This window comes from Anabrus simplex, chromosome 1, assembly GCF_040414725.1.
Source record: "Anabrus simplex isolate iqAnaSimp1 chromosome 1, ASM4041472v1, whole genome shotgun sequence".
In the NCBI taxonomy this organism is placed as follows: domain Eukaryota; kingdom Metazoa; phylum Arthropoda; class Insecta; order Orthoptera; family Tettigoniidae; genus Anabrus; species Anabrus simplex.
In genome coordinates, this window is record NC_090265.1 from 737,928,213 (window position 1) to 737,943,052 (window position 14,840).

Sequence of the window (14,840 nt, forward strand, 5' to 3'; positions counted from 1 at the left end):
CTGAAGTCTAAAAATAACCAACACAGCAGTAAGCACACATTGTTTCCCTACATTTTATAGATACAAAGCCAGAACCTCTGAATAACACCGATACAATCCTATAATATAACACACTGAAACTGACACAGTAATGTTTTAAAATGTTTCTAGTTGTTTTCCACACCTACAAAAACTTATTTACAAATATGATTCACAATGCACACACCATGGCATCCTTCCTTGCATTTGGTACTCACAGTTCTTCAGCTGGTCCTATAATGGCTGAAGAATAATAATAATAATAATAATAATAATAATAATAATAATAATAATAATAATAATAATAATAATAATAATAATAATAATAATAATAATAATAATAATCTTATGACGTTAGGCGGCAAGTAACCTAGTGCACTCTTCTCTGTTTTATCGTTTGTTTGTTTACTTATTTACGGTATCTCCTTTCCAAGTTGATAATTATTTTGATTTTTGTTTTCCGTTTCGAGTGATACAGCCATCGCCTTTGTAAATAATGAGTGTTTCTCGTAAACGTATGACTAGTTGCGAATTGTAGGCAGAACTCAACAAGAAATCTGACGATTACTTGTTAGATTCATCAGATTTCTGGAAAGGAAATATCGTAATTAAGGAAACAAACAACCAAACGATAAAATTGAGAAGAGTGCACTATATTACTATGTTTATGTTGAAACGGCAACAGCAAACTACACAGCTCGGCGATAAGGTTATCGCGGGCTGGCTCTTTGCATTAGATGTGCTGCACTGTACTTGTTGGTGTTTATTTCGCGCTTTGACTCTCATACTCAATGAAACTTTAATCTACCAGTTCCAAAAGATCTTCAAGACACTTAATATAGCATCATATTATTCGTGTTAAAATATTTGGCCTAGCGATATCCTTTTATTCCACTGATGAAATATCGCCAGCTGGTCTTTTTAGCCAATGTGACCACTGACGATACTTCTCGCAAGGATTGCCACTGACAATATATAGTCAGCTGGTCCTATAAGGGTTAACAACCCTTCTCCAAGAATGCTGGGACCAACAGAAAGATGTATTCGCCTGCTTCATAGATTATGAAAAAGCATTTGAAAGGGTAAAACACGATGAGCTCATCAGAATACTCCAACAAACTAGAATTGACAGTAAAGGTAAGAATCATCGAAAACCTCTACTGGAATCAAAAAGCTGTGGTGAAGATTGATGGTGATACATCAGACTAAATGAAAATTAGGCGAGGGGTTCGACAAGGCTGTGTTTTGCCCCCGTTATTACTCAACATCTACTCGGGAGCTGTATTTAAATTCGACAAATTTGATCATTTTTTGTCCCTTAGTATTGACTAGTTTCATATAATATACAATGGGTGATTGTTTGGTCCGCCCTGTCAATATATTATCAATATCTAATTTTATGCAATGCTTTACTCATACATGTTTCGGGGGCCTCAACTCCCTTCATCAGCGATTTCTACATCGACATCAACATCAACATTCCCCATATCTCAAGATCTAACATTATTCTGTTTTATATAAAACATCGTCATATATAACACTATCTTTAACCCTTATACAAAAACTGATAATTTATTCGCAAGTTGCTTTACGTTGCACCAACACAGATAGGTCTTATGGCAACGATGGGACAGGAAGTGGCTAGGATTTGGAAGGAAGTGGCCATGGCCTTAATTAAGGTACAGCCTGGTGTGAAAATGAGAAACCTCGGAAAACCATCTTCAGGGATGCCGACAGTGGGGTTCGAACCCACTGTCTCCCAAATACTGGATACTGGCCGCACTTAAGCGACTGCAGCTATCGAACCTTAGGTTACCGCAATCATACGTACTAGTAAGTGTTCGGCTGGCAAGCGGGTAGGCTTCCTCCGTTTCAACAATTTATGTAAGTTCAATGTTGTTTTCATAGTTGCATAATATTTTTGCATTTGTTTTAGTCCATGTAACATAGTTTTTCCCTATTTTAGAATAAGAAGAACAAATTCAAGAACATGACAGGAGGTTTGATCCGCTCTGCTTAAAATCCAGTCTAACAACAACAAAGCATGACTTCAGCTGGCCTGATATAATCAATTACACAATTAGGTCCTAAGGAGTCATATAATTTAATGATAAATCAGTTTACCCTAGAAAGGGTTTGCCCCGTGGCGTAGGGGTGGCGTGCCTGCCTCTTGCCCAGAGGCCCCGGGTTCGATTCCCGGCCAGGTCGGCGATTTTTCTCTCAACCTGAGGGTTGGTTCGAGGTCCACTCAGCCTACATGATTAGAATTGAGGAGCTATCTGACGGTGAGATGGTGGCCCCGGTCTCGAAAGCCCAGAATAACGGCCGAAAGGATGCGTCGTGCTGACCACACGACTGCTCGTTGCTCGTAATCTGCAGGCCTTCAGGCTGAGCAGCGGTCGTTAGGCAGGCCAAGGCCCTTTCAAGGGCGTTAAGTGCCATGGGGGTTAAGATGAAGGTTTTAAATCTGGTAGTATGATAATTGATTTTTTAATAGGCCTACACTTAAGTGGAATACAACAGAACAAACGGTAATAAAAAATATTTTATCTTTGGCAGACTCTTCTAAGAAATCCATCAGAAGTTTCAATACGTATTTTGAAGTGTTGTACAACATAAGAAAAACTAGTTGAACTGTTTATAAGTATTCCAGCATGTTTTAATGTGTTCTATTACAACAAACATTATCAAGAAATGGTCAGTGTGTGTATAAGAGTTAAAGATAGTGTTATATATGACGATGTTTTATGTAAAACAGAATAATATTAGACCTTGAGATATGGGGAATGTTGATGTTGATGTAGAAAATGCTGATGAAGGGAGTTGAGGCTCCCAAAACATGTACAAGTAAAACATTGTATAAAATTAGATATTGATATTATATTGACAATATATTGACAGGGAAGATCAAACAATCACCCGTTGTATATTATATAGCTGTATTTAAGGCAGTAACAGATACAGAAGTGGGAATCAAGGTCAACGGAAAATTAATGCGCACACTCAGATATGCAGACGACACAGTACTTCTCAAAAGTAAGACCTGTATAGAAATGGCAAGATCAGCATTCAAGAAAATGAAGGCTTTACTGTGTGATGGCGCCTTAAAACTTAAAAATGAGGTAGCACATGGTTCAATGTTGCGTTTGGTCAATTTTGCTTTATGGAGTTGAAGCTTGGACCTTAAAAACAACCACCACAAAAAGGCTGGAAGCTCTAGAAATGTGGTTTCATAGACAAATGCTAAGAGTCTCCTGGATAGGGAACGTCTCTAACGAACAATATTATTACAGAGAGCAAACTCTAAAAGAGAATTACTGATCAACATCAAATGCAGGAAAATTGAGTACTTGGGGCATGTGGTACATGGTGAAAGATATGCAGTATTACACCTCATTTTAAAGGGCAAAATCGAAGGACAGCGAGGAGTATGCAGAAAAAGAACATCATGTCTCAAAAACATTCAAGACTGGACTGGATTACGAATTGTTGTACAACTCTACCGTGGTGCTGAAGATCGCCATACTGATCGCCAACGTCTGGGAGACTGCGCAAGGCATATAGAAGAAGAAGATATCTTCAAAGAACTATTCAAAAAAATATTTCTGTAATTCGGACCAGGTCTTAACCCCATCAGTCCTAAATAGTGATGGTCTACTGTATGTGACATTCTGAGATTTGTTGCCATTATTATTCTGTCTTGAGGAAATTTAATTTCCCTTCCCACAATGACATCAGATTTAAATACCTCGTGAGCCGACTTAGAAATTATATTTACATGGCCTAGCAGACAGATTTAAAACATTAAGTCATTCAGAATGTGCAGATAGCAATTGGGTACAGGAAGACGGCGGGTGAAGGATGACATCACAGGGTCTAACTGGCAGCAGCTTATTATTTCACTGCCATGAGGAAATGTTGTGGTTTCAATTTAACTTTTGCTTTCTATGCATATACATCATCAGAAATGGTTCGCTTATGCTCCTTACGAACATGCATCAAGGAAGATTTCAATACAAACATTGCATTAAAGTGTATAATTCATTTGCAGAAAAGCGCTGGAAATGTCAAGGTTTCAATTTGTATGCATGCATCACTTGATTCATATTTTTTTTTTTATTTATTATTATTAGATGACAATTCTAACTGTTCGACTCATTGGCTGAATGCTCAGCACCGAAGCCTTCGGTTCAAAGGGTCCCGGGTTCAATTCCCGGCCAGGTCGGGGATTTTAATCGCCTCCGATTACTTCTTCTGGCCTGGGAACTGGATGTTTGTGTTTGTCCCAACACTTTCCTCTTCACACTCAGACTACATACAATACTACTAACCACCACAGGAACACGCAATAGTGATTACATCCCTCCATATAGGATTGACGTCAGGAAGGACATCCAGCCGTAAAACAGGGCCAAATCCACATGTGCAACAGTTTGCAACCGCAACCCCACAGGTGTGGGAAAAGCGGTAGAAAAAGAACAAGAAGAAAATTATGACAATTCTAATTGAGAACAATTTGTCTCTAAACTAAACCTCCCCACCTCTCTCTGTAACCTATGTGATATTATTTAAAAAATATTATCTTTGGTTAATTTAGAACAAATACTTAAATACTGAACTGTTATATTCAAAATGTTTAATTTAGACTTTGAAAATGCACTAGGATGTAATGACTGAGTACTGAAAGTCTCTATAAGCTATGGGTATTACCATCTCATCTCCAGTTTCTCCTCCTTGCATTACAGTCAGTAATCTAATTCCTCATACAATGAACCTAGAATCTAGCCACAGATACTTCTGCTGATAACCAACCTGTTTCTGAAGCCCCAACATAGAACACACCATATCCCTGGAGTACGGCTGTTCTAGAACATATCTCAATAATCCCGTTTGTCTTTCCAGGAGCTCTTGGTCGTAGGGAAGGTTTCCCTTTAGTGTGAACTTGAGTGTTGTCGGGTCCAGTTTCCACGGGTTGATTAAATGGTCAGCATAGCCAGAGTGTTCCACTACAGGCAGCATCTTGGAGTGACCGATGATGGAAACCATCTGCGCCGTTGGGCGAAAACTCTCTACGAAGCTCGATAAGAGATGTGCCAGCTTCTGTGAACAAGAATGAGATTAAATGAGGAAACAAAAGTAGTTAAGGTTAGGTCAACTGATTCGGACTCTGACTTGTGCAGCGCAAGAACAACAGGACACAAAGAGGAAAACATAAAAATTGGAAAAATTAAATTGCTTGGGATTCACAGACAACTTAGTGTTACTAGCTAATAACATTCAAGAGGCCAGAAAACAAGTTACAAAATATAGCACAACACACAGTACTCCAGCTATCATTCGAAAACACTGAGATAATGGTAGCAGATCCACTAGTGATAAACCTTGTAACAGTAAATAACAGGAAAGTAAAAATAGTGAAACAATTTGAATAGCTAGGAGAAATTACAACATATAATTTGGACGAGAAACCTGCATGGCAAGAAAGAACTAATAAAATTATAAAAGTTCAAAATTAACATGGTCTACATACAATAAAAAATGTCTACTGATCACAACTACATTAAAACCTTATAAGACAGTGGTTCAACCAGAGGTGACATACGGAAGCAAAACTCTTTTTAAAGTCACTCAGGGAAACAATTGACAAAATCCTAAAAGTAGAGAGAAGAATAGCTAGGACATGCATAAATAAAAAATATCAAAAAGATGGATAATGGTGGATAGTGCCAGATGAAATGGCGTACAGAGAACTGGACCCCATCACAGATACTAAATGGAGGAAGAGGTTTTTTTTTTCTTTCAGTCACAGAAGCCAGATTACCAAGAAGAATTATAGAGAAACTCTGGAATCTGAAGCAACAAGTAGAATAGATTAAGGAAATTAGACAGGATATGAAGAACTAGAAATAACTCTGGACAATTTGCAAAACAAAACAAAAAATTTAAAGAAACTTGAAAAAAAAAAATTAACCTTAGCCCAAGTGTTACACGTCTTTATCCGGATCCTGTGTACTCCCACGCGAGCGATAGATGTGTTTATGCGGAATTTTGAGTTCCACGCATTTGCAAGCGTATGTTTCCTCTTGGAATTGAAATATTAGCCAATAGATGCTAGGAGCGTACAGACAGGGTCTTTATGTAGGCTAAACAGAGGGATTTGGAATTTTTACAAAGAAGGTGTTTGTTACGAAGCACGGTTTCCATAGTGGTGTACTTTGTATAAGTTTGTTGACATTGTGAAAGTTCGTGTTTTGCCTTTTCTAGATGTTATGTCGCGGAAATATATACAAAACGACAGTGAAATAGAGTCACAAATATTAAATAGTGATGATGAATACCTGGAAATGAGTGATAATGAGTGGGAAAGCGAGAAGAGTGAAATTGTTGCAAATGAGTGCGAAAATAACCTAAGTGACAAAGCAGACACAGACAATGAAATAGGGGTTCTGTAGACTGTGTCGTCTGTAAGGCCCAAAAAGCAAGAAAAGATACTATGTATTATTGTAAAATTTGCACAGCAAAGCCATTCTTACACCCTGATACATGCTTTGAAATGCATCACACAAGTGAAAGTTTCTAAACTGTCAGGGAAGACTCAACATCATGTGTATAAAATTGTATCATTAATACTAGTTAAATTGTTACTGTACATGTTTATTAATGAATTTGCCAGTTCAATATTTATAGCAGTGGTCATAGTGAATTATGAAGTAGGGTAGTTGTTTAGTGATCTTAATCGACACTACTTTGTGCTGTGCCTTATGCCATTTTTGCACTAAAACCAGCAGTTAAGGATTTATTTTTTCAAGATTATATGAATACCTACAAGCTGACCTGAAATCAGGTATGAATGACTTAATAAACCTTACAAGGGGGCATTCCCTACTCGTCACCACCGATTTCGCTCAAATTTATAGAACATGCAGGGCTTGACTAGAAATGTAAGTACCCAAAGTGGGAAGTCCAGATGGCCATGCGTATAGAAAATAGAAATAAAAAATAATAATGTTGGCGCGGTTCTTGCACCGTATAAGCCACTTACGTTAGTGCCCACGCCGAGCAGTTGTTGGCACAGCGGCAAGAGCTTGGACTAGTAATTCAATGGTCGTGGGTTCGACTCGCCGTGTCAAGAATATTTTTTCAATTTTTATTTTATTCATTTATTTTAATTTATTTCATTTATTTGTATGCAAAAGACATATAGGACGTAATGTTTGTAATGAGCGCATAATTGTAGAAAATTTGGAGTTGCGAACTTTCTCGATATGTTCAAATAGAAATTCTTCTTTTTTCTCCTTTATTGGCTATCTCCCTCCTTGAGGAATGTGCCATAAACGTGAATAGTCGTTTCGCTGTACGATTCGTTTTCACCTGACAAGTGAAGGTTGCTCCTGGCGGCTGTACACAAACAATAGATTCTTGGCGCAGCTAGAAAAAAGTCTGACAATTAAATCCCAATTTTTTACCTTTTCTATGCCTTTTGTGTATAAATAAATAAATAAATAAAATGAACTATTCACCTCTTTACTTAATTGGAAAATGAATAATATAAAAGTTGACAGAAAATAAACCACTCTCCACACGGGGAGTTGAACCCACGAGCATCGACTTACCAGTCCGAGCTCTTACCGCTACGCCAAGCCAACAACTGCTCGGCGTGCGCGCAAACATAAGTGGCTTATACGGTGGGAGTGCTGCGTCGAATTTTTATTTTTATTTTTATTTTCTGTACACTTGGCCATCTGGAGTTCCCACTTCGGGTACTTCCATTTCTAGCCAAGCCCTGCAAGTTCTATAAATTTGAGCAAAATCGGTGGTGGTGACGAGTAGGGAATGCCCCCTTGTTAGAGTACTTCCATATTTTCATTTTCATGTGTGTTAAGAATAAAAATATTTACAAAAAATAATTACGCTCACAAGCAAAAACCTATGCTTGGGAAGGGCTAAACCAAAAATAGACTAACGACACACAACAAAGAGGGTATTTAGAGATGAGGAATGACAGAAAAGATCGGAACGAATTAAAAGCTACTGGGCAATTCAGAGAGAAAACTTACCAAAGAAAATGACCACATAATGGTTGACTGAAGTGGTCCAAAGCAGATTAAATTAATTCAATACTTTGTGCAAAAATGTACCAAGTGCTTTCACACTGCGACATCGAGATTGCTTCTTCCTAACAGCAAAGCTCTGTTTTTTGTTTATACAGTAACTTTCACCTGAATATTTTAGGCAGTTTACTATCAATCTCTGCCTGGAAATAAATGTTTCTTTATATGTAAATTGTAGATATACAAATTTTACATGTACTTAAAAGATGTACAATGGAATAAATTATAATACTCACGAAATTTTCTGTTATGTTGGTTAGCGCTTTCGAGGGATCAAGTTTATATAGCCTCCCTACAATTACTAAGTGACACACACGGACTATATTACACTACAATACAGGTAATATTTACAGTATTTACAGTGTTCAGAGTGTTACGTCTTTTACAGCTGTTCATTATGATACACACAGAAGCAGGTCATGTTATATAACCTGTCTCGCCTTCGCATAATTTATATAATTCCATTCCGAAATGGGATCGTTTTCTTGTTATGTAAACTTTCCACCCTAGCCACCCTTTCCATAGCAAGAGGTTGTCTACAATTGACATTTTGCCATCAGGGGTATAAGCTTCCGAAAATTTTGCTAACAGGCGGTCAAATACTGGATTTATCTCATATATTTTTGGAAGAAGTTGTGCATTATTCACCTCATTGTCAGAGATTTGTATAAAGCTGTGGAGGAAAATCTAATAATAATAATGATAATAATATGAAAATGAAATGAAAACCTACAACCTGTTTTCCAGTCTTTGACCGGGTCAGGGATGGAATGAATGAAGCAGGTAGGCTATAGGCTATTAGTACGATGGGGTAACCACTCCCAAAGTGATTTATTAATGGCTGATAGATGCTATGAAATGAGAATGGAGAGTGTTGCTGGAATGAAAGATGACAGGGAAAACCGGAGTACCCGGAGAAAAACCTGTCCCGCCTCCGCTTTGTCCAGCACAAATCTCACATGGAGTGACCGGGATTTGAACCACAGTATCCAGCGGTGAGAGGCCGACGCGCTGCCGTCTGAGCCACGGAGGCTCCAATGATAATAATAATAATAATAATAATAATAATAATAATAATAATAATAATAATAATAATAATAATAATAATAATCATAATCATAATCATAATAAATAATGTTATTGGCTTCACGTAGCAGGTAGGGACTCTTTTCGGAGGCAGCCCTGCCCAGGGAGTAGCGCCCCTGCCTATGTGAGTCCCAGAGCACACTGACCCGGTGTGTATCATCTGGTAAGAGTCCCAGGTCAGGGTTACGAGTGAAGACCTCAACGGCAGTGAAGGCGGAGATGAAGATCATTGGTACGGCGGAACTGGCGGAAGAGGCACCCTTGCTTTTTGGGACAGTAATAAAAAGCCTGTTTAAAATCCAGGTGCGTCTGAGTGATATCCACCGGCTTCCTGGTCCACGTCTGACACCTTGTAGGTGCAGCGGCAATACCAAGCTCCAGGAACTAACAATCCCTGGTTCTAAGCACCCAGCACTGCTGGATCTACTATTACAAGCCAAACATGATTCATGAGCGTAGCAACAACATTACCCCAGGTGGTCTGGGGAACCTGGACAACCACGAAAACATGGGAGAGAGTCGGAGCTCTCTGGTAAACTATCCCACAAAACCCCCACATACATTGGTACATTCAATATCAACACTTTGATACAACCAGGAAAATTACTAAATTTACTCACAGAACTTGATCGGCAAAAAATTCTTATCCTTGCCCTGCAGGAAACTCGATTTACTGATGATGCCACCTTGGATTATGGAAACTACCGTATATTCAAAAGTAAAACAGACCAAAAGATTCTAAATAGGACCCCTTTATTTGGTACGAGCTTCGTAGTAAATAAAAGTATATTGAACTCGATCCAAGAAGTTAATTCCATCAGCAATTGCCTAATGACCATGAGGATTCAGTGTGCCAATAAAAAATATACATTAATAAATGCACACGCCCCTACAAATATAGACAACAAGAAGAATCCCCAAAACGTGGACAAATTTTGGAACAAACTTGAAAAAGTAATGTCAAAAATTCCAAAGGATGACGTTAAAATCCTCTTAGGCGATTTCAATGCACAAATCGGCCAAGAAAAGGAACACAGGAAAACTGTTGGACTCTACCCGGCGCGCAAATTTACCAACAAAAGTGGTTCAAGACTCATTGAACTATGCCAACAGTGCAACCTTAAAATCATGTCCACATCCCTCAGGAAAAATCCCAAGAAACAAAAAACCTGGAGGTCCCCCATTGAATCCATTGGTGAATTTCAGATTGATCATGTAGCTATCTCGTAACAGCTACAGAAAGAGGTACATGATGTACAAGTGAGAAGAGGAGCTAACATCGACTCTGATCACTATCTCACAAGAGTTGAAGTAAAATTTACTCCAAGAAAATCCAACAACAGAAATTTGACATAAAACGGGTTCCTGTTACGGATCCAAAAGAAGCATGGGAAAATCAACCAGCGAAAACATGGGAAGAATTCCACACCAAAATCATACAGAAGGCAAGAGAAATGGTACCCTTAAAAAGGAATACAAAACACCCCTGGTGGAACTCAACATGCAACCAAGCCCTAGAGATAAGAAAATCTGCGTTTCAGAAATACAACAGTAGAAAATCCCAGAAAACTCAACAAGAATTTTATGAGACCAGAAAACAAGTATCCAAAACCATCAGGCAAGAGAAAAGAAAGCACCTGAAAGAACAACTGGAGTCAATTGAAGAAAACTTAAGAAACCACAACACAAGGGATTTGTACAAAACATTCACAGAAAAAATCTGAGGATACATTCTACAGAACTTATGTTTCAGGAAACAAGACAGAAAATTGGTGCTTACTAATAAAGAAAACTGCCAAGAACTTGCACGGCACTTCTCAGAACTTCTTAACTGTCCCGAACCCACTGAAAGATTTCTTGAAGAAGCATCCAGTTTCACTCACCCAGAATCACCTCCACCAAACCAGGAAGAAATTCAGAGCCACATTAAACGACTAAAGAACAACAGAACCTCAGGAAGAGACGGGATTGTTGCAGCATTCCTTAAGAATCTTGGTCCAAATTCACTCAAGGAACTTACAGAAATCATACAGAAAATCTGGAAAAACTCCCAGAAGACTGGAAATGTGCCTTGATTTACCCACTTCACAAAAAAGGAGACAAAACCGATGTGAACAACTATTGGAGAATCTCCCTCCTTGAAGTCGACTACAAAATTTTCTCTGCATGCCTGTTTAAAAAAATACAAGAACAACTAGAGCATAAGATTGGTGAATATCAAGCTGGGTTCCGCCCTCACAGATCATGCACTGAACAGATCTTCAATCTCAAAACCGCTCTAAAATTCAGGGCCCTCAGAAACCTTCCAATCATCTGTACCTTCGTAGATTTCAAGAAGGCTTATGATTTAACTGATCGTCAATCTCTGTTCAGCATCCTGAAAGAACAAGGACTAGACTCCAAAACGCTAAACTTGACCAAACAGACCCTCACCGACATGAAGTCAAGAGTGAAATTCATGGGAGAAATCTCAGACGAATTCCTGATAAAAACTGGTGTCTGGCAAGGAGATGGACTGTCACCCCTCCTCTTCAACCTCGTCCTAGATAAGGTGATGCGGGAATGGAAAAAAGAACTGAAAGCACAAAATAGCTGGAACCCAGTAAACACCGGGACACGAAAAAACAAGCTTGAAATTCCATGCTTAGCCTTCGCGGATGACTTGGCCCTTTTGTCCAGCGATGAAGTCACAGCAATAAAGCAAGTTGAAATTCTCCAAGAATGTGCCAGAAAGGTCGGATTTCATATCTCCTTCCAGAAAACTGAATTTTTCTGTGCAAAACTAGACATCCATAGTCTCAATACAAAATACGGACAAATCAACAGAGTCCCTCACTTCAAATACCTGGGCGAAATTCTCAAACCAACCGGACAAGAGAAAATGGCCCAAAACAACCGTGTCCAAAAACTCAGAAGGGCTTATGGGAGAACAAGAGAAATCTACAACAAAAAATGTATGTCTCTCCACGTTAAGATTAAACATTACAATACTGTAATCAAACCTGAGGCTTTATATGCAGGGGAAACTCTTAACGCTTCATAGAAAGGGCGAGCTGGAAAATATCCCAAAAGAAGAGCGAAAAATCATGAGGAAAATTTTAGGACCATGACACAAGGGAGAAGGGTACCGCCTCCAAACCCGGAAATCCACAGAAAAATTATCTAATATTGCGGCAGACCTCAGGAAAGGAAGGCTAAAATTTTATGGACATGTTAAGAGGCTTCCAGAAAATAGACTAACCCACCAAGTTCTTGAAAGAGTTGATAAACTGAAGAATTTTCCTTGGATACAACAAACAAAAGCGGACATGAAGAATGCACAAATTCAACCTGAAGACATTTTGAATTGAAATATATAGAAAGAAAATTGACAAGTGGGAAGTTACTTCAGAGAATGAAGTACCAAAAAGAGCAGGTACCAAGTGGACGGAAGAAAGGAAAAGGATCTTTAGTCAACAGATGAAAGCATCCTGGATCCACCGCGAACGAAATCATAAATAAAGCTTTGTGTGTTCCGAAAGGGACCATTTACATATAATAATAATAATAATAATAATAATAATAATAATAATAATAATAATAATAATAATAATAATGTTATTGGCTTCACGTCCCACTAACTACTTTTACGGTTTTCTGAGAGACTGAGGAATTTAGTCCCGCAGGAGTTCTTTTGCATGCCAGTAAATGTACTTACAAGAGGCCGATGTATTTGAGCACCTTCAAATACCACTGGTCTGAGCCAGAATCGAACCTGCCAAGTTGGGGTCAGGAGGCTGGCCAGGCCTCTAAATCTGGTGAGAAAAAATCTCTTTTGTGTCATCAGCTCATAGAAAATAGGTGTAGTGAACAAGCGATTGCGAGAAATAGTGTCCTAATTTAGGTTTCTGTACAATCCCCTGCAGCAACAGTATGACCATAAGAAGCTTTATTTCGTCCTTATTTGTTTGGACACGGTCTTGATCTCGATTCCTTCCTTTCATCTTACTAAACTGGGTTTTATGTGCGATTTCCTGCTCGGCATCTTTTGTCTGTTCAGCTATGTTCTGGCATATCTCATCATAAAAAAGTAATTTAAATATTTCGCTCAGTTTCGTTTTCCCTAAAAACACTCTTTACATAACAATGGAAATTTGGATCAAAGCGGAAATTCCTTTGTCCATTTTCAGTATAAGTTGACGAAGATCTTGCAATGGTTGGATTGTAATCAGTATTATCGTCACAACTGTCACTGTCATGATCGCTACTTGAGAACTTACTGCACTAATATCACAATTCTCTCCACTAAACTCCAACATTTCGTTTATCATCACCTGTAAATCATCTTCCTTTAACAGTGGGGGCCGGTAATTCGTTATCGATATTTTAGCAGAAAAAAATGTAAGAAAAAAGATCGAATAGAACCCTAGTCTCAGCAGTTCAGATGGTAATCGGAAAATATGACTGTATTACGGATGCATACGATAATAAAATGTTGTGTAACTCGCAATAAACACAATAAACGCAATAAACACACACTCCAGTCGTGAAGGAAGAACTAAATCACGTCACAGTTCTAAAATGTCATCAGAGAGGACTGTTCAGTGTCATAATCTCTATAAATCCCTTCTACAACAATATTATTACATCCAAGGGACGATTAGGCATTGAGCTAAATCGTCAGCGCAGAGCTATTAGGCCTTAGGTCGTTCTTGCCCGGACGTCAGTTGCGTTGTTTATGTTGCAACTCATGGATGACACATTGCTATTGGGAGAACATAGTTGAAAAAATTCACATCAGAGGGCAGACTCATCTGGAATACGCTGCTGAAAAGGAAATAAACCTCCGCAGGCAGGCAACTGAGAAAAAAAATATAATATGAATCGGCGGATATATCCGCGTTCCCCACCGAGCAAGCGACTTATTGCTGCGGATCTCGCCGCATCGCCCACCGAACGGGTTAAGAATGATGTGATGGGTCAATACTGTTTGAAAGATTTTCAGTCATCTTACTTGTCGACCACAGGATATACTGTATTTACTGCAAGAACTGTCATTAGAGGAGGTCTTTTTCCTCAAGCTGCCAGAATATCATTGGTAAGGAAAGTACAGTAAGGCCAGAAAGGAAGTATACCAAAATTTGGGCACACTATGCACTGTCATCATCAAACTTAAGATAGATAATAACACGCGAATTTAAACCACGGACTTGCGCTGTAGAAAGCGGCGATGGAGTGCTTCTGAGTGAAAAAGAACAGATCACTGAAAGATGGAAGGAATATTGCATGCAGCTGTATTCTGATATTATCAACGAGATGAGCTCTAATATTGATCATGAGCTTCTAATCCTGGAAAGTAAAGTAGAACAGACAGTTCAACATCTAAAGAATCACAAAGCAGTGATAATATATCTGGCAATTGTCTTACTCCATTCAATCTGTAGCAAAGTGTGGAATACGGGATTATGGCCTCGAGACTGTCATACCCTTACACAAAAAGGGATCGACACTGGACTGCAGTAACTATCGAACTATTGCTTTGGTCTCACATGCCAGCGAAGTCCTATTACATGTTATACCCAGCACCTAAGGCCATTTGTCGAGAGAGAAATTCCTCCAGAACAGGCAGGTTTTGTTCAAGGTCGA

The 14,840-nt window shown here is 38.7% G+C and overlaps 1 protein-coding gene across 5 annotated transcripts in view; it reads right to left on the bottom strand.

Annotated features, from left to right (window-relative positions):
* The window catches only part of MED23 (mediator complex subunit 23), a 507,528-nt gene that overhangs the window by 366,337 nt on the left and 126,351 nt on the right, over window positions 1-14,840 (bottom strand). For 4 of the 5 annotated variants that reach the window (XR_010858539.2, XM_067136122.2, XM_067136119.2 and 1 more), the window contains exon 5: window positions 4,831-5,118. Coding sequence is in view for 4 of the 5 variants with exons in the window: in XM_067136122.2 (XP_066992223.1) it covers window positions 4,831-5,118 (288 nt within the window). In the remaining variant the exon portion in view is untranslated. The remainder of the gene's footprint in view (window positions 1-4,830; window positions 5,119-14,840) is intronic. The other variant, XM_067136121.2, reaches the window with a different exon arrangement.